This window comes from Balearica regulorum, chromosome 5, assembly GCF_011004875.1.
Source record: "Balearica regulorum gibbericeps isolate bBalReg1 chromosome 5, bBalReg1.pri, whole genome shotgun sequence".
Lineage (NCBI taxonomy): Eukaryota > Metazoa > Chordata > Aves > Gruiformes > Gruidae > Balearica > Balearica regulorum.
In genome coordinates this window covers 38,947,390-38,966,230 of record NC_046188.1, presented here as the reverse complement: position 1 = coordinate 38,966,230, position 18,841 = coordinate 38,947,390, and the positions used below count along the sequence as shown (strand labels likewise).

At 45.1% G+C, this 18,841-nt stretch overlaps 2 protein-coding genes across 2 annotated transcripts; both read left to right on the top strand.

The window, feature by feature from the left end:
- Positions 1-1,518: 1,518 nt before the first annotated feature.
- LOC104641798 (disintegrin and metalloproteinase domain-containing protein 20-like) lies at positions 1,519-7,724 on the top strand. Its single transcript, XM_010310553.2, has one exon. The coding sequence runs from the start codon at positions 3,473-3,475 to the stop codon at positions 5,636-5,638; it is 2,166 nt and encodes a 721-aa protein (XP_010308855.2). The 5' UTR covers positions 1,519-3,472; the 3' UTR covers positions 5,639-7,724.
- A 2,437-nt stretch (positions 7,725-10,161) lies between these two features.
- SYNJ2BP (synaptojanin 2 binding protein) lies at positions 10,162-17,876 on the top strand. Its single transcript, XM_075754272.1, has 4 exons — positions 10,162-10,476; positions 14,521-14,657; positions 16,168-16,263; positions 17,276-17,876. Exons 1-4 carry the CDS (start codon positions 10,410-10,412, stop codon positions 17,414-17,416), a joined length of 441 nt encoding a protein of 146 aa, XP_075610387.1. The 5' UTR covers positions 10,162-10,409; the 3' UTR covers positions 17,417-17,876.
- The last annotated feature ends 965 nt before the right edge of the window (positions 17,877-18,841 follow it).

The following is an 18,841-nucleotide window of genomic DNA, read 5'->3' as shown; positions in this document are numbered from 1 at the left end:
GGTGAGCAATTGTGCTGTGCATCACTTGTTTTGTATAGTCTTTTATAATTATTAATACTATAATTATTTCTTTTTTTTCCCCTTTCACTTCTGTCCTATTAAACTGTCTTTATCTCAACCCACAAGTTTTACCTTTTTCTTTCCGATTCTCTCCCCCATCCCCCTGGGAAGGGGGGAGTGAGCGAACAGCTATGTGGTTGATACAGCTGCCGGCCAGGTTAAACCACAACAGGGTGGTGGGGAAAAATTTTCGTAGTGGGATGAGTTATGATGTATTATTGATCTCCCAACAATCAGAAGGCTTCACTTCTTTCTGCCAGGACAGTGGATTTCAACCTGTGGTCCACAAGACTGCTGGGGTTTTGTGACTTGTTTCTAAACAGGCCAGCAGGTCGAGGGAGGTTATCCTCCTCCTCTACTCTGCCCTGGTGAGGCCACATCTGGAGTTCTGTGTCCAGGTCTGGGCTCCCCAGTTCAAGAAAGACAGGGAACTAGTGGAGAGAGTCCAGTGGAGGGCTATGAGGATGATGAGGGGACTGGAACTTCTCTCGTATGAGGAAGGGCTGAGAGCTGGGTCTGTTTAGCCTGGAGAAGAGAAGACTGGGAGGGGATCTTATCAATGCTATAAGTATCTGAAGGGTGGATGTCAAGAGGATGGGGCTGGACTCTTCTCAGTGGTGCCCAGTGACAGGACAAGGGGCAACAGGCACAAACTGGAACACAGGAAGTTCTACCTGAATATGAGGAAAAAATCTTCACTCTGAGGGTGACCGAGCAGTGGAACAGGCTGCCCTGTTGTGGAGGTTGTGGAGTCTCCTCCTCTGGATATATTCAAAACCCACCTGGACACAATCCTGTGCAACCTGCTTTAGGTGATCCTGCTTTAGCAGGGAGGTTGGACTAGATGATCTCTAGAGGTCCCTTCTAACCCCTACCATTCTGTCATTCTGTGATACCATTCTGTAAAGACTCAACAGAAGGTGAGAAAAGTAAACCTTTTGCTGGTAGGATTCAATTCCATAGGACCTTGCACCGTCACTGGAAATTTTAGAGGGCTACAAGATTGAGAAAAAATTTGAAACCCACTGATGAATCATAAGAAAGCCTGTTACACCTGCCAAACAAATGTTTCTGCAGTCGAAGTACCTACAGATTACTTTGATGCTTTTTTTCCTGCTCTACTGTAAGGTCAGTCATTTTTTCTTCCAACCTGTTCATTGTCATATAATAAGAATCTTTCCCTCCCTCCCCTTTGATCTTTACCTGATCAGAGTGTGGAGGTGCAAGGCTCTGGTAACCTGGCCACAGCAGTATCATCCATTTTTATGTAACCTCGATGCTGAACAGCTTGCTTAGGTGTTTCACAGTGTCGCAAACTTACGTTGACACTTCCCCCCAAGGATAACCTGCCATAAATTCAGTGATGGCACCAGTGTAATTTCTAGTCCTAATTATATATTTATGTTTATATTGAAAGTAGTAGGGGGGTGGGTGGGTAAGATGTCTCTAGCAAGTTGGCTGAGTGATTTAGTAGGGCCTTTTCTGTAACTTTGATCACCTAACACGAGTATGCTTTTTAAAATAGTGCTACATACACTACACACAAAGATTATGTAACAATTTTTCTATTGTAGTTACTGTGGTCTGAGTTATATTTATTTCAAAAGACATAATCTAATGTAGTTCACAGCCCTGAATGCAAAACTGATACTTAAAAAATAGTGGACAATTATTCAACAACTAACTGTACATAAAAGACTTCACAGAAAATAGATTCTATGATTTTAAAATTAATAAGAAAATCAATCTAAGGCTAACACAGATCACGGGTGTGTTCACTTTTACATAAAGCAGTAATACATTTCAAACAATATACAATTATGGATGTCTAGAAGGATCCTTCTAGATGTCTGTCTAGAAGGATCCTAACAGAAGCAGGCACCCTCCTCTTGATTCCTTTAATCTGAGGTACTGTATTACAAGCTGTACGCTACTAATGCTGGCCACACTTGCAATGAATGAGCAAGGTGCAAATTCACAGAATCTGAAGCCCTTTTGGACAACTGTTGGTAAACTCCACAGCTGTTGGTTAGGTCTGCCGTGTGCCCAGCTCAGGGTACCAGCCCACTCAGGACCTTGGGGCATGAGGCACTCTGAGCACTCTGCCGGCTTCTCCCCTCAGCCTCCTGAGGGGCAGTGCCTGTCTGGGGCAGTTTGAAATGTTAAGTGTCGCTGCCTGTGCCAGGCAGAGGGTCGGCACCCAGAAGTTGGTGGCAGGATCCCCAAGATGGAGATGGGGTGGTGGGAGGGTGTACCTCCTGCAGCTGAGAAAGACAAGGGCTGTAGCAGATTGGACTTCATCCCAGACATGCTTTCAGTGCTGAAAAGAAAGATGTGAAGAGTTCCCAAAAGATAACAGCTGTGGCTATGTCGAATCCCAGCACTATGTGCCAAAAAACCAGTGTGCATAGCTGTGCTGCACAGGACATCCTGTCTTACCACAGTCCACATCATGGTGTTATAGCTGTGTTTTGATGGAGCTGTTCCCTAAAACAGGGATGGCAGCCAAGTGGTAGATGTACCTGTAAGCTCTCTCTTCCCGGTGCTCTGCAAGCACAAAGCTTTAGAAGGGCTGTGACATCTGTAACTAAGGTGCGTTGCTGCAGGAATGTAGCAGCTGTGGTGTAGACAGGCTTTGTGGTTTTATACTTGGTGCTATTAGTTTGCCTCTGTATTATTGAATGTAGTGGAAGTTAATTCCTCCCTGGTTCTAACTTTTTTCTTGGGGTGGTGTGTGTGTGTATAGCTGTAATAGCTATAGTAAGGCAGATGTTAAGAAGGGGCACCAAGGAGTGCTATGTCCTAGTAACCAGCTAGGAGACTAGTATGTCTGTACTTTTTCATTTTCCAAATACTTTTTTGAGCTGAAATAGTCTGTTCCTGATCTCCACTGCCAAATTGTCCGTTAATAAAAAAAGTGAACGAAGTAAAAGCCACCCTCTGAGCAATTAAAACAGATTTTCACCCCTGTGGTCTAACCAAATGATCCCTTTGCTCAACACAAACATCCGTGACAAGGAGTGTGAAGCTGAGCTGAGGCCCCTCCTCACTGTCTGCTCAGAAGGAGAAACACCCATTAATTTGAAAATGGAGACTATAAAAAGCTGGGAATGTGCTTGTGGTAGTCTGATTTATTTGTTCCTCCCCACAAGAGCCTCCGTACATGCTCAAAGAGCAGGGGATGGATGTCTCGAGGTGCCTTCGCAGCCCTCTGAGATGTACCCACAGGCAGCAGGACGCCGTTTCCACAGGGGGAGGGCGGAGGCAGCCGCAATGCTGCTGCTCGTCCCCAGCTGCGGCCCTTCCCGCCGAGGGGCAGTTGGAGGCCTGAGGGCAGTTATCCCTGGGGCAGGGCCCTCACAGGCTCCATCCCCTCCCAAAGCGGGGTGTGGGGCGGCACCGGCCAGCGGCGATGGGGGCACTGCTGGGGCTGCTGGCGCTGCTGGGCCTGGCGGGGTGCTCTGCTGTCCCGGAGGACCTGTCCGGGGAGCTGCATGTCTCCGCCATGTGGGTGACAGTGCCACGGCAGTTGAGCCCCCGGGCTGACACCAACCCCCTGGTTGTCTTTTACTGGTTGGAGGTGGAGGGGCGGCCGTGGGTGCTGCGCCTGTGGCCCCGGCGGGGCCTGGTCTCCCACCCCTTCACCTTGGTCACCTACGGCAAGGACGGGGCCCGCTGGGAGGAGCACCCCTTTGTGCAGGACAACTGCTTCTACCAAGGTGAGGTGCAGGGGAGCCCCAGCTCCCTGGTGGCCCTCGGCACCTGTGGCAGGGGCCTCCATGGCGTGCTCTGGGTGGAGGATGGCACCTATGAGATCGAGCCCATCCCCAATGATCCAGCCTTCCGGCACATCCTCTACCGCATGGAGGAGGCCAACAGCCCCATGGGCCCCACCTGCGGGCTCACCCCGGAGCAGCTGCAGCACCAAAAGGCTTTCCTGCCCTGGTTCAAGGCCTCCTGGATGACGGAGGAGGAGGAGATGCTGAAGGACTGGTGGACACATGTCAGGTACATGAAGATAGTAGTGGTCGTGGACAACGTGCGGTTTGTGAAGTCGGGCAGGAACGAATCTGAAGTCTTGAGGCAAGTTGTAGAAATCATCAACATTGGGGACGCTCTGTACGAACAGCTTTCTGTTCGGCTGTTTCTTGTGGGATTGGAGATCTGGACCAAAAGTAACCTTATAAACATTACTAACTCTGTCACCAAGGCACTCGATGACTTTAACAAATGGCGAAAGTCAGACCTGTCTCCACGGATGCGCCATGATACTGCTCACTTATTTGCATTTCAGAGTTTTGGAAAGAGCCTGGGATTGGCATTTCTAGGGTCTGTGTGTGATAACCAGTGGTCATCAGCAGTTGCTTCCTTCACTGATAGGAAGTTGTCCTCATTTATTACCACGTTTGTCCATGAGCTGGGCCATACTCTTGGGATGAGCCATGATAAACAGGGCTGTAAATGCAGACGGAAGAAATGTATTATGTACGAAAGCGATGCTGACACTGATGCTTTCAGTGACTGCAGTTACAAAGATTACTTTAACCTGCTTGGGCGTGGTGCCAGCTGCCTTCGTCAACCACCAGCACCTGGCACTTTCTACACCTTGAAGCATGAATACTGTGGGAATAAGATAGTAGAAAGCAGGGAGCAATGTGACTGTGGTTCAGAATCAAACTGCAGAAAGGATCCTTGTTGTCACCCAAACTGTACATTTACTGCAGGTTCAGTCTGTGCTTCGGGAAAATGCTGCAAGAGCTGTCGGGTCCTTCCAGCAGGAACGCTCTGCAGATCAAGTACTGGCAACTGTGACCTCCCAGAGTATTGCAATGGCACTTCCCCTCAGTGCCCGCCGGATGCGTACGTACAAGATGGAACCCCTTGCAAAGGTGGTGCTTATTGCTATCGAGGAAAATGTTCTTCTCACAGAAAACAGTGCCAGCACCTCTTTGGCAAACGAGCCAGGGCTGCTCCTTTAGATTGCTTCAAAGCAGTGAATACTCGAGGTGACCGGTTTGGGAATTGTGGTATTCGTAACAATATCCATTTTATAAAATGCAGTATCGAGAATATCTTATGTGGTAGGATCCAGTGTGAAAACATAGACAAATTGCCTTTCTTGCAGAACCACGTAACACTAGTTCAAACCCCTGTTGGAGATAAAAAGTGTTGGGGTCTCGACTATCACGTAGGGATGCCAATAATTGATGTGGGAGCTGTGGAAGATGGCACACCATGTGGTAATGATATGCTTTGTATCAACAGGACATGTACCAGCATATCACTGCTGAACTACGATTGTAACAAGTCAAAGTGTCATGACAAAGGAGTGTGTAACAATCATAAGAACTGTCACTGCAGGTATGGTTGGGCTCCTCCGTATTGTGAACGGGAAGGATTTGGAGGTAGCGTTGACAGTGGACCCCCTCCATCCATTCAGGGAGCAAAAATTCAGGGAGTAACATTATTTAGTCTTCTTTTTCTCTGCATCCTTGGAGTAACCCTTACCATGTGTTATAAACGGAAAATAGTGGGGTGGCTTAGGAGGAAAAAGGCCCAGTTCCACAGAAGAAGATAGAAGTTGTTTCAAATACTGGAAACACCAGCAGTTCGTAAAGGAGAACACCTGCTGGTGAGTCAAAATCCACCACAAAGCACCTGCCGAAAAACAACAAGCAGTAGCGTTGGATGCTCCTGGGGAAATCTCTCTTGAGCAGAGGCTCATCAAGATAATTCAACATGTTCTGAATAGTTCTAATCTCATGTGATATCATTAAATGCAAAGTGTTATCTTTGTTTAGTTTAAGTTAATAAATGCAGGCAGTAAGACCTGCTGTTCTTTGCATCTTGAGCTCTTAAACTGAAGTAGTTAGGTAAACTGTAGGTATAGCTTTTATGCTTCATATCAAGTTTACAAATTTAAACTTCTTAAAACAGATGTAAATAAATTACTTGCTCCAATTTACCCCTCCATCTAATGTTTTCTCCAATTAACGGGGAGAGATGTTTGTGAACTTCTTGCTTCTGTCGTTCATTAATAACCAAAGAGAAAAAATTGCTTTTGCAGTCTCCATTTAATTCACATCTGTGACACGCAAGCAGGCAAGAAACAGGTATTGCAGTGAGATGCAGGTGTCTGTGGCATAAGCCCTTCCGACTGTTTCCAGGAAGGTACCCCTTTAGGAGGGAGGTAGATCGTGGGGAACAGGGTCTTCACTTTGTGAGACAGTAGCGAAGTATCCAGATCAGGCCAGTAAGCGTTACATTTCTGAACTATCAGATGTACGTCAAGAGTGTAGTGACACCAAACCTGACATTTCACAAGAACAAATTGTCTTTCTTTTCTGGAAACGTTCCAATGTCTTGACTGCTGGATTCTTCTCAGAAGTGCTACGTTTTTTATTGTCGCCAAGAGGAGCTGTCTGTGAGGCTGCACAAGTTAACTGGATTTCTAAAATACTTTGAACTACTCTGCAAGTCTCCTCCAACCAGAACTCCTGCAATATTTGATAGATGTTCTATCTAACTATCTCGGGAGGAGGTTTCCTCTTGGTTTACTATGTGATTGTTTCGTAAGCTATGACTGAATGTGTCCTTGCAGCTTTATGGAATGCCATACAGAAGCGTTGTATTTTTCATTTTTTAACAGGAGATAAAATGTGTCTAACTTATCGGTAAAGCATGAGGGATGTGGAAATACCATTCAATACATTTTACTTTTATTATTTATATTATAGCAGTGACTAGATCAGCATAAAGAGGAGTCCATTGTCCAGATTTACAGTGAAAATGTTATTTTAATGGAGTAGTGTTTCTGGATTAAGGGCTATAATGCACTTGTCTGCTACCAAAAGAATTATTTGGAAAGCAAAAACCACATTTTTAGCAAACATTCTATAAAGGCAGGATAAGTACCCCATCATTTGCAACATTTGGGAAGAAAAATGTTTGTGGCTGCAAACGATGATGATAAACTCTTGCTGCCTCCCAAGTATGACATTTCTGTTTTTACAATACACATTTTCCTGTACATTTTTTTCTTAAAATGATTGTGTTCTGCATCCAAAAAGAGCAGGTTACATTATGATTGGATGTGAAATACAAAGGATGTGATTCACAGTTCATTGTGGCTTTTTGTCTAAAGCAAATGAGTCCTCAAATTGTTACCTGTATTTGTCTGGGGAAATGAGGTAACATGTTATTTGTTCAGCGGTCTGTGCTTGTTATCTGGATACAACATGGATGGTTTTGATTAGATGAAGGAAATTTAATCCTGTGTTTATGTCAAAAGACACGATAACACCCCAAATTTATTCTTTATAACCAGAGACTTTGGGGGGGGGGGGGGCCGGGAAGAGAGGAGGTTTTTTCCTCTGAGAAATAACAATCTTAATTTAGGTGTGAGAAGCAAGGGATATGTGACAAACAAGGGGGATGTGGATTAGGTGAAAGATGGAGATAAGTAACATGAGCACTACACCCAGCACCTTCCAACTAGCTATGCACAACTTGTACTGGCAGACTTTTTTCTTTTGCTTTTTAAATACATAAACATGAGTGGCAGAAGTCTCAGGGTGCCACCTTGATGGCCTGCTGTTGTTGATTGATAGTATACCATAAACTGCCGAGTCTAGATCTGTGCTGAGACCAGAGAAACACTTAGAGTCATAGCATTCTTATTTACAGACATGCATACTGAAGAGACAGAGATGTAAATGAAAGCGCAATTTACGCTACAAAGCTTACTTGCAAACACAGTTTTGAAAGAGACAAAGCAAAAAAATGCTGTAGTTTCCATTTTTCTCTGTGCTTAAAGATTGATCTTAGAAAACACGACTTAATTGGGAGGAGGCTTTCAGCAAGCTTTGGACAGGAATATTTCTGTATGCTTTTCTTCTATTTCTGCTTAGGCTGTATGAGCAAGACAAACATGCATCTCAACAAACCTTGTCTGCGTTTTATAAAACATGTGAGCTCCCTTGCTAAGGTTTTCTCCTTGAAAATACTGTTATTTCTGATTTCACCATAGCAACGAATAACTTGATATTTCCAGTGATCTGTTAGAAATGTCCCATTACTCTGTTGCGATATGAAGGCACAGTAAGTTCAGTCCTAATCTTTCTGGTTCTTCCTCCCCTTTTTTTTCCTCCTAGTTTTAATTGCCTTTTTAAATGTTTTAAAGGGATGTGATAACTTGGCTAACATACAAGTCGCCTGAACATGGAAGAGGCAGCCTGCAAATGCTGCTGTACCATCTCCCAAGAGATGTTGGTCAGTCTAGTATGTGAAACGGTGCTGGAAGGAAGCATCTGACTGTGAAGACCCACGAAATGGTTTGTGCCAGAGCAGCAAGGTATTAAGTCTTAGGTAGCTGTTAACATGTGCTGGGTCAGCAGTGGTGGGTGAAGCCTAGAGCTGCCAAGGAGTAAGTAAAAATGATTTACCCATGTTTCTTGTTTGAAATCTCTTCCTGGCTAAACAAGACTTTTAAAATTATCTCAGATCAAGATAGAATTGTTTTTGTTCTAAGCCAAGGCTGTCATCTCTAAAATACATTAAAACTGCTTCTAAGGAACAGTATGTATCTTCAAGGAGTGTGCCAAGGATGGTATTAGTAGAACCTGAGTTTGGAGAAAAAATAGTTGATGGCCATTGCACAAGTTTGCTTTTCAGTGTTCTTAACTGGCAAAATATAAGTATAGATATCCAGGACAACATAACTGGAAACTGGACTGAAACAGGTGTGAAACTGCACGCTGGCCTTAATGGTTTAGGAAGCCCTCCTGTGATAGACAAGCCACGGTTTTGCTCATCATTGCAGGTATAATGGGGGCTTGAGTACCCATCTCCCACCTCTGAGGCAGGTGTTCTAACACTCAGTTGAGTGCTAAGCATTAATGTTGTAGTGTTAAGGCATGTGGCATGCTTGTACTCTAACCCAGAGATCCAGCACCCAGGCTGGCTCTCCCTATTAAATTCAAGAATCCAGAAGTGTAGATAATCTTGGAACTAATACAGTCAAAAATATTTGTCATCCATACTGCGATACAGAACAAACAAATCAGTAGTGTAACATTGAAGACCAGAGCGCCTGGTCCTTGTTTTCTTCAGAAAAGTTCCTGCAGTGTGTAGACATGGGCATCCCACTAGTGCCAAGCAGTTAGGTGATTAAATTGCACTGTGCCCTGTTCATTGTTTCCTGTTGGCATTATCTGTATTGCCACACTTGTAGCATGTGCTGAAACAGATAAGGATAAAGTTTCATAAGGAAATAAATAGGGATAAGTTTTGCCTTGCTATCTTTTTCCCAATAATCTATTGGTTCGAGAACTCCCTGAGGTACAGGAGTCCCAAGTTCAAGTGGCTCCTATGTTAGACAGAAAGTTGGACTACCTTGCCTTTTATTGCTAGGTAATCATCTGTTCTGTGGTGTTGAGGAAATCGAACACCCTCGGCAGGACAGAGTTAAGTATTTGTTGTTCCCAGCAGCAGTGGTCAGCACAGCGGTTCCATGTGCTATCTGTGGTTCAGAATTAAGCAGCAATAGTGTTATTACACACCAATGCTACCTCTATTGCATCGCAGGATGACTAGGACTTGGCATGGATGCTCTCTGTGCTACCTAGCTGCAGTGGGCCTTGGCTTCTGCCCATCACTGATCAGTTTGTCAGTTTGTTGTGTGGCCCATCGGCTCCCATTAAAAGGGCTGGGCGCAGGTCACACATCTCTCCATTTACATGCTATCCCTGCCCTAGCAAAACATCACTCTCTCCTTAACCTTAACCAGAAACCTACCTCCACTGCGGGGAGCAAAGTGGAACTAGCCAACAAAGCTGTGTAGGGACAGGGGAAAGCAGTGGCAGGCAAGAGGAGGCTGTGCTGTGGTGCGGACATGGAGGGTTCCCTAGTCCTCTTCTACCTCTGCGGTGTGAGCCCATCACAGGGGGCATTAGGAGACAGGAGGGAGAAGCCCCGTTCTGCAGGTCGCTGCACCTCCCGGTCCCGCAGCCCGAAGGCTGTACCACTCTGCGGGCACGTACTAGCACCGCTTCTGATGGCGCGGCCGCTGTGGCCCCCCGGCCGGCTGTGAGGGCCGGGTCCCGCGGGCATAGGCCGCTGCTGGGCTCCAGCGCTCTTTCCCGGGCGCGGCCTCTCCCGCCGCCCCCAGGCCCGGGTGCCCGCGGCGAGCCGGGGCCGCTGGCTGGCAGCGGGGCCCCGTCCCCGGGCGGCGCGGCGCGGCCGGGCGCGAACTACAACTCCCAGCGCTCCGCGGCGCGGCCCTCCGGCGGCGGCGGCCGAGGAAACGACAGCGGCTGCTCCGGGAGCCGACTTCACCTTCAGGCCGCAGCATGAACGGCAGCGTGGCGGGCGGTGGCTTTTCCGAGGAGGTCATCAGGCTCACCCGCAAACCCTCAGGTAAGGCGGGAGCGGCCGCCCCTCGCCGGGCCCTCAGCGCCTCCCCGGGCCGGGGCAGCCGCGCCGAGGCCTGCACAGCCCCCGGCGGGACGGGGAGGCCGGAGTAGGAGCGAGGGGTGGTGGCGGAGGGGGTCTCGGCGGCGGCGCGGCCGGTGCCCGCTCCCGGGCACTGGTGTGGCAGCCCTTATGTTCCCGGCCCCGACGACCTCTCCTGCCACGGCGTGCCCGTGGCGGACACACTGCTGCGGGAAAGGACCGTGACCTGCGTGAGGGAGAGCTAGCTGGGTCAGGCTTTGTCTTCTGTGAGAGCGGCGGCCAGGAGCACCCGCTGTGGCTGGTGTCTCGGGTGAAACAGCCCAAATCTGGTTTTCCCAGGAGCTGCCGTCTCCGGTGCAGCTCCTGTTGCTTTCAAGTGAGGTGGCAGGTGCTGAGCACTCAGCCGTGTTGGATACTCAAAATCAGGGGGCGTTTTGAAAAGCCTTAGTGAAAGTGACGGTCCCTACGCTGTCAGCTTCGTGTTAGTTGTTCGGGGTAGCTTTAGGGAGGGCTTCGGGGTGGCGAGTAAGAGGAGCACTGGCTGGAGCGGAGAGGGAACATGGCAGCGTGTGGGGCATTGTTTTGGCTTTGCTTTTCTTGTCACAGCAGTGAGTGCTCTCATGGAAACCTGCAGACACCTGTCCACCCTCGTTTTTTTACAGGATTTATGATGCCATTCAAATCGCACTTTCAGAAGCGTGGCAAGTTAGCACCAAACGTACGCCTCTGGAGCAAAATCCTGGCTCCAAAGAAGTGCAAGCTCCAGGGAGGTTTTGGAGCTAGAGCTGTATTTTGGTGCGCGAGGCCTTCTCTATAATTAAAACGAGCATGAAAGAAACCATGGCAGCCCTTCTGTCCACACAACTGCTGGGTGCGGCAGCTGACTGGCCTTGGCTCCACGGGCCCCCCACGGACCCGCAGCACCCTCGTCGTTGGCGTGCATGCCATGTTCCTTTCTCTGGGGTGAAGGTAGTTCCCATGCAGGGCTGGGGTCGGTCCTGGCCCCCGTGTCAGAGATCGCAACCCAAAGGGTGAGCCCAGTGGGCAGCCCTCTGCCTACCCTGCTCACCGGAGCGGCCACTGCTCTGAAAGCTACGTAGCCCTGCCTGCACAACCACGAGCCCAAGCTAATGAAGCCGTGCTTGTCAGTGAAAATTATTTGCTAAATGAAGCTGGTTCTGATGGAAAAGCTGTTTCCATACATTTGGGAACCTAAAATTTTGAGGGAGGTGGAAAGGGATGCTGAAGGGAAGAAGTGAGAGGTCTTCAACATGGCCACGGCAATTTAAATCTGATTACTACGAGCAGCATTTGTCCCGTCATTAAGATGGGCTGTGTACTTTTAGAGTTAGATTTCTAATTATGCCACTTGATTTGAAGGTCCTACAGCCCCTTATGGCCTTGATGCATTTACCATGTGAATTATTATTCATTTCTGTGGAAGGAACAAAATGCTGTTATCTGTAAAGCACAGTGTAATCCCGTAATCTCTCTAATCAGAGTTTTGACTGCAACTTTTTAAAATAGGTCTGATGCTAAACATCTCTGGCAAAAGTTTGCTGAAGAGGTGAACATATTTACAGTGGCAAAATAGTGTGTATGTCTCTTTTTCAAATTTCCTTCTGAAGTACTATGCTGAAATTAGACAGAAAAATCTGGTTTTACGGAAGACTAAATAACTTCATCAGTTCAATTTGCAATATTATTCAATCTCTCTTTTCCTAATCCTGCCAACCATGATTTTTTAAAATGTCTTTTTGAGGGACTTTTTAAGTTTCAGGGCGGTAAATGAGGCATAGGGAGGTCTGCAGCCTCTGAGACGTTCAGAAGTTGAGCCCAGAGCCTGCTTTTAAGGCTCTGCCATTCCACTTCTGGTCCCTTGTAGACAAGGGATTTAGTACCATGTGCTCTCTTCTTCCCCTTGCTCCTTTTCTCTTGGTTGTGCTGTGTCTCTTTCTAAGGCTGCATGAACTGGAAGGGAGAGAATAGCAGAGAGCTCAAGGAATGTCAGGGAAGATATTTTTAGCCAGAGTGGAAGTTTAAGTGCTGGAAAGGAAAGACACAGTGAAAAAGCCCTGTGAGTACTCGGTCTAGCGTGAGCTGCTGCCTCTTTTTTGTCACGAAGATCTGCTGCCTCTTTTTGTCACGAAGATCTGCTCCTATCTTATATTGCCTCTGCTAATGAAAGCTGTGATTTTGATTATTTTTCCAATTGTGGATGAAAACTTGCAAAATATATACTCTTTCATATATATATATATATTTGAATATGGTTTATATATGTGAGAGAGAATCACTGTATTCTGAAACTGATTCTTTCTTTCTGGCTTTTTCATAAATCTTGATTAAACCTTATACTTTCTGTAGTATTGATTCCCTCTGTTCACAGATTATTGGCTTCGTGGCAAATAATTTTGTGGATTTTCTTTCCTTTTTTTTTTTCTTTTTTTTGTTTAAATTCCCATTGAAGGGTGTGTTACAGTGCACAACTGTTCCATTCTGGGATAGATATTAGTCTAGCTGATGTCTATTTCCCATTTTTGTGAAATGTGAGTGTTTCTTCAATGTGCTGCTGCTTCCATTTTCTTGCTCATTTGTCTGAAGCTGCCAGGAAGAGCAGGGGAAAAAAAAAAGGTGTGGCAATATTGCTGTTAATATTTCTTTACTTCCCAGCTGTAGATGTACACTTAAAATAGCATGACTCATCTTGTACATCCTTTGATCTCCTATGACTGATTTAAAATGCTGCTTCCCAGCAGGCACAAGGTGGTTTTACTTTCATTTGCAGATCTCCTTCTCAAAGGTTCTAGTCCCAGCTTTGAGAGAAAGTAAGAAAGTAAGAGAAAATAAATAAATTGGCCTTGCTGAACGCGGGGAGAATTTGCCTCCAGGTGTTCTTGACAATAGGTTTTGGATTATTTTTCCTCCATTACTTTGATTGTATATTTGCTTCTCTTTTTTTGTTGTTCCTTTTCCTTGACCTTTCTTTTTTCACTGCAAGCCTCTTCTTAGGGAATCTTTCCCATCCCTCGTCACATAATATTATTTACAGAGAAACCTATCTGCATGTGCAGTGGGGAAGGTACTCTCATAACCTGTGATTTTCCAGTTTTTGAATTAAATTTGTTCTTCTGGATTTTGATGAAACAAGAAGTCTTAATCTTTAACTGCACTTTAATCCAGCAGCTGGTTCCAGCTCGAGATCTGTCATCGAGGCTTACTTTAAAGAACAATACAAAACATAACAAAAATGTGAAATAGACATCAGTTCTGTTTAATGTATGTGTATTCTTTTTCATTTTGCCTTAAATCCCAGAACTTTGTCTTTATTTTCTGTCATGTTTTGAATTCCTGAAGCAGAACAAAGTGATTACATACAATTCGAATTCTAAGGTAATCTTATTCTTGGAGGTGAAAGATGCCAGTTCCAGCTCCTGAGATGTGGAAAGGGAGCCTTCTGAGCTCCAGGTGCCCTCGAGCTGGTAGCACAGTTCTGCTTGCCTGTTTCTCATCTGTAGACAAGGTCTAATGCTCCTTGCTTTTCCTAACTCTTGTTTCCCAGCTCATGAAATGCTTGTCAGGCATGATTTCTTGTTGCTCAAAGGTAATGATTTACTATAGCCTGCTGTGAAATGCAGAATGCTTTCCTTTCCTTTCATCCTGTGCTGAAGAGGTGTATTCCTGCTGAGGGCTGAGTCAGCATCTCAGAAACAATGGCATTTCCCTCGGTATTCCCCAACGCCCACCTCAAAATGGCTCATGGATGCTTTATGGAATGAAGCATCTGGGCCTTCAGGCCCAGGTCTCTCCTCTGTTTTCAAGACCAGTTTCATGAGAATAACCTTTCTAGACAGTGATGGTTGGAAAGGATCATGAAGATTGGTGTACTGTGAGTTTTAGTATGGTGGAGAAAACAGGGCAATATGGGAGGGTACAGTCCCCAACAACAGCAAGAATGTCTGAAGCTTTGAGCTTTCTCTCATCAGCTTTCTCTTTGGCTTACCTTAGGGCTGGGCTTCAACATTGTTGGTGGGACAGATCAGCAGTACATTTCCAATGACAACAGCATCTATGTCAGCCGGATCAAAAAGGATGGGGCAGCTTACCTTGATGGCCGATTACAAGAAGGAGATAAAATCTTATCGGTAAGCCCTTTCTTCTATCGCCCCGTGTATTCTTGAAATGCTGTGGTCAGTGATGTGATGTGAGATGCAGGTTTACCACCGCAGTGCACAGAGATCGAAGGAGGTGATGAATGCAATTAGATGATGCTGAGCAAACTCCATGGAGGAGCTATCTTGGGGATCTGGGGAGAGCTTTGAGCACTAGGGAGATGAGTGCCTCTACACATGGGCCCATCTCTTCTGCCTTCTTGATTTATCTCAGAAACGCTCCTTGGTGCTGCATTTGTATTTCCTCTGTGACTTGCCTCCCTAAGTACCTTCAGACCTTCTCTTGCTCACAATGGATCATCATTTACACGTGTGTAAATAAAGGTCTTCCACCTCTAAGTTTCCATTTTTTGACTGGTAGTCCGTGATTACTGATCCTTTTGCTCAGGGGAATTTTTAGGCTATAAAACTTCTAGGCCATAAACCTCTTAATTTCAGCTCATCAGGAATAATACAGGCTGCTTCTCTTTGGAGAAAAATATTTTAAAGTACTGAGGTTCAGTTCCACTGCTTCTTCAGACAGTTGGCAATCGTACAAGACAATATGCTTTACAAAGTGATGAGTGAAGAAGTAGCCTCTCCTACTGTGATACATGATCTTTTAATACTCCTTAATTTTATTTTATAATTGCTTATTGTGTTCCACATGTAATCTTTTTAACCTCTACAGAGTGCCTTGCACTAGTTGGAGCCTGTTATTGATCCAGAAAATAATATTAACTTGATCGGAGAATATTATCCTGTCTTTTCTTGACAGTTTAATATTTACATACTTGCATTTCGGGAGTCTAAATACCAAGAGAAAGGAGGCACTGGATGTGATCTCAGGGGATACAATTAGGAGTAATGGGGATGAAAAAGAAAAAATTAGGATGAATATCATCAGTTATTGAATGAAATCAAGTAGGTTATAAAACCTTCTGCCATGAGATATTATTTTAAATTAAGAAAAATCATAACACTTTCAAGTGGATGTGAGTCTTTTTTTGTTTTGTTTTGTTGCATCAATGTGCTTTTAGATTTATGTTTACAACACTCTTTCAAACAGCAAGTTTGCAAAGGTAGACCAGTAGAGGGAACAATGTGGGAAAGGGACTCATAATAATAATAATTCTTCTGTAGCTGCTCTTTTATTTTCATTAACTGTCAGAATTACACCTTTGATTTGTTTCCAGTAAAGCAACAGCATAAGAAGTTGCTATTGACACAACTGTCTTCTCATATTCTGATTTTGCTTCTAGGTAGTTCTTTCAGTACGTCTGTGTTTTGGCTTGGAGTTTCTCATGTTCTATCTCAACATATAAAAATGCATCTATAATATGAATGGATGAATATGGATCTTGCTGATTATAGTATCATGCCCCAAATGCAGACTTTGGTGAAAGAGGAAGATTTTTATCTCCTATCCTTCCTATGTTAGCCTGCATCATTAAAAATTTGCTTTTTGCCCTTCAGCAACCGGTCTCCTTTTCCTTTTTTCTAGGTCAATGGCAAAGACCTGAAGGATTTGCGGCACAAGGATGCTGTGGAACTATTCAGGAACGCAGGCTATGATGTGTCTCTGAAAATTCAGCGCAGGGTATGTTTTACCTGTTTCTTAGGGTTATTTCTGGCTCAGTTTAGATTGGTTTCTATGATTGATAGCTCTCTTCTTTCAGAAAAATACCATGTCCAGGTGCTCAGTGTGAATTATGCATATAAAGGTTTTGTTTGAACTACGGCCTTCTCTAGTTGACCAGGCTGTAATCATCCATGCATTACTTGTTTGTAACAGTATCAGTGAAGCGGTGAGTTCAGAGAAGTCCCCAGGTCTTTGTTTTGCTGGAGTATGGTGTGTTTTCTCACAGATCTCCTTTCTCAGGGGCAAAAGTTTGTCTGTGAAGGCAGAATCTCAAGTTCTCCAGTTTTGTTTCAGAGGCCAAAATCACACTGGAGGCAAAACTTCCCTGTTGTTTCAGAGGTCATCACTCATGTTAATATTGAGATGTGTGTGCAGCCCACCACAAAGGAGCAAATGTGGGCTGCTATAGTTTAAATATACTGGCACCATTTTGGATATAGAAGGAGAGGAATCCCTAATCCACTGTTGTAATTTGAACATCCCTGGCTAGCATTGCAAGTTGACAAAGGAAATATTGATCAGCCCGAAGCATGCTGGTGGGGAGAGGTGGTTTGAGGCCCCTTTTCTACTTCCCTTAGTAAAGGAGTAAGTCTTCTGGACCAGCATACAGGGCAGGTAAGAAGAACAGAGAGAATTATTGATGCCCTTTTCCTGGTAAAGACACCAGGAAATGGTGTGGTGGGAAGTGCATCAAGGGGTGACTGTGTATGTGTGTGTCGTCGCTGCTGCTGTATGAGATGTACCCTGCTCCAGCTGTTACATGTGGCAGAGAAGCAAGAGGGTGCCTGGTAGTGATACCCTGTGGTAACGCTCAGTCCATCCAAAGCCGTTCTAACCCTCCCATGTGTGGAGTGTGTAGGTACCTGGGGAAACCATCTTGCACATCCTTACAGAACCACCTGGTCCTGACACAGAACTGGGGGCTCTCCTGTGATGGGCTCTGACACAAATACTCTTTTTTTCCTTGTAGCTGCAGCCACAAAATGGCCCTGTGGGTCATCGAGGCGATGGAGAATCAGGTGGGCTTCCTCTAGCAGCCATTCTTGTGCCAGGCCTAGCGCTTGCTGCGGCAGCGGTCTGGATCTTGCTGAGGTATCGACAGCGGATGTGAAGAGTTCACGTTTTGGATATCACTGCGTATTTTACACAGCTATGATGTAATTTAAAGATGAGAATCAACGCTCTTATCACAGACTGACGTCAAAAAGGATCATTGCCTATCATAAGCTGCTGCTGATGTTCTTTATATATTGATTTTGTTGCAGGGTGAACGGAAGCAGAGAGGAAAAGGGGAAGGGAGATGACTGTGTTCATGTATAGAGTGGGATAGCTGGTTTTTTTTACTACTCTGAGGAGGTTTTGCCATCCCTCTCTATTTTGCACCATGAACTTTCAAACACCCTCATCTATTCCATGTTTTAAGATGTGACTTTTGGTTAAAGGGAGTGGTGGTTGGAGTGGGTTTAAATCAAAAACATTCACCAGAGGCTTTGCCTTGTTTCCACTGAATTTTTCTTGAAACTAATGATCCCTGTCTGAACCATGAATAAAGAGAAGCAATGCGGAGGGTATATTATTTTTTCCATTGAATTTTTGTTGGTTGTTGCTAAATAAATGCCTTAAGAAAAATGTTTAAAATCTAATCTGTGGTTTCACAGGTAAAATCATCAGTGTGGCTGCTGATTTAACAGTCATATGCTGTATTGGTGAGATATTCTACCAGTTCTGGAAAGATAGCCTGCTGCTAGAAAAAGACTTTGATTGTCAGAATGACTGCTCATTCTTGGGTCGGAGGTGTAAGAGAAAGCTTTCCACAAAATGCTAGTGTACTGGAGAGAGACAGGCAGGCAACTGAATCACAAGGTAAGCAGTGGCAAGAGATTTGGACATGCTGAAGCTGCAGAAGAGTCTTTAAAGTAGTAATGAAGCAATAGTCCCTCTACCTGTCAAGTGGGTTGAAGACTGCATCTCTCAGGTTAAAAGTCTGGTTTGAGGGTTATTTTTTTTGAGGGGAATACTTTAGATAAAGTTTTCTGTAGAAGCTAACTTGCTCTCTGCAGTCAGAAAATCTTATGATGATTGAAAGGGAGAAGCCGAGAGGAGGCTGGGGTCACCCTGGCTATTGCTTGTTTGTGAGGACTGATGTGGCGTTCAGGAGATAGACTGGCAGGTGTAAGCAAGGGTAAGGCTCAGCGAGTAAACCAAAGGGAAAGACCCTTGCTCTGGAAAGCGTGTTGCTGAATTTACTTGGAGGATCTCATCTCCTCACTGTGATTTGAATGGTCTTAAATGCCCCAGTTGACATGAGCTCTGTGGGGTAAGATATGTTTCTCTTGTCTCCAAGAAATCAATGTGTTTTCTTGTTTTTGTAAAAGAAAAGCAAAATGCGTGGTCTGATCTGTATAGTGCCAAAAAAAAAAAATCCAATATGCAATATATGTATTCAAACAAAGAAAAACTGGTGCCTCAGTGCTTTACTTATCTCTATTCTTTATTATTCTAGCAGGGCATTGCTGATCTATTTGAAATTGTGTGT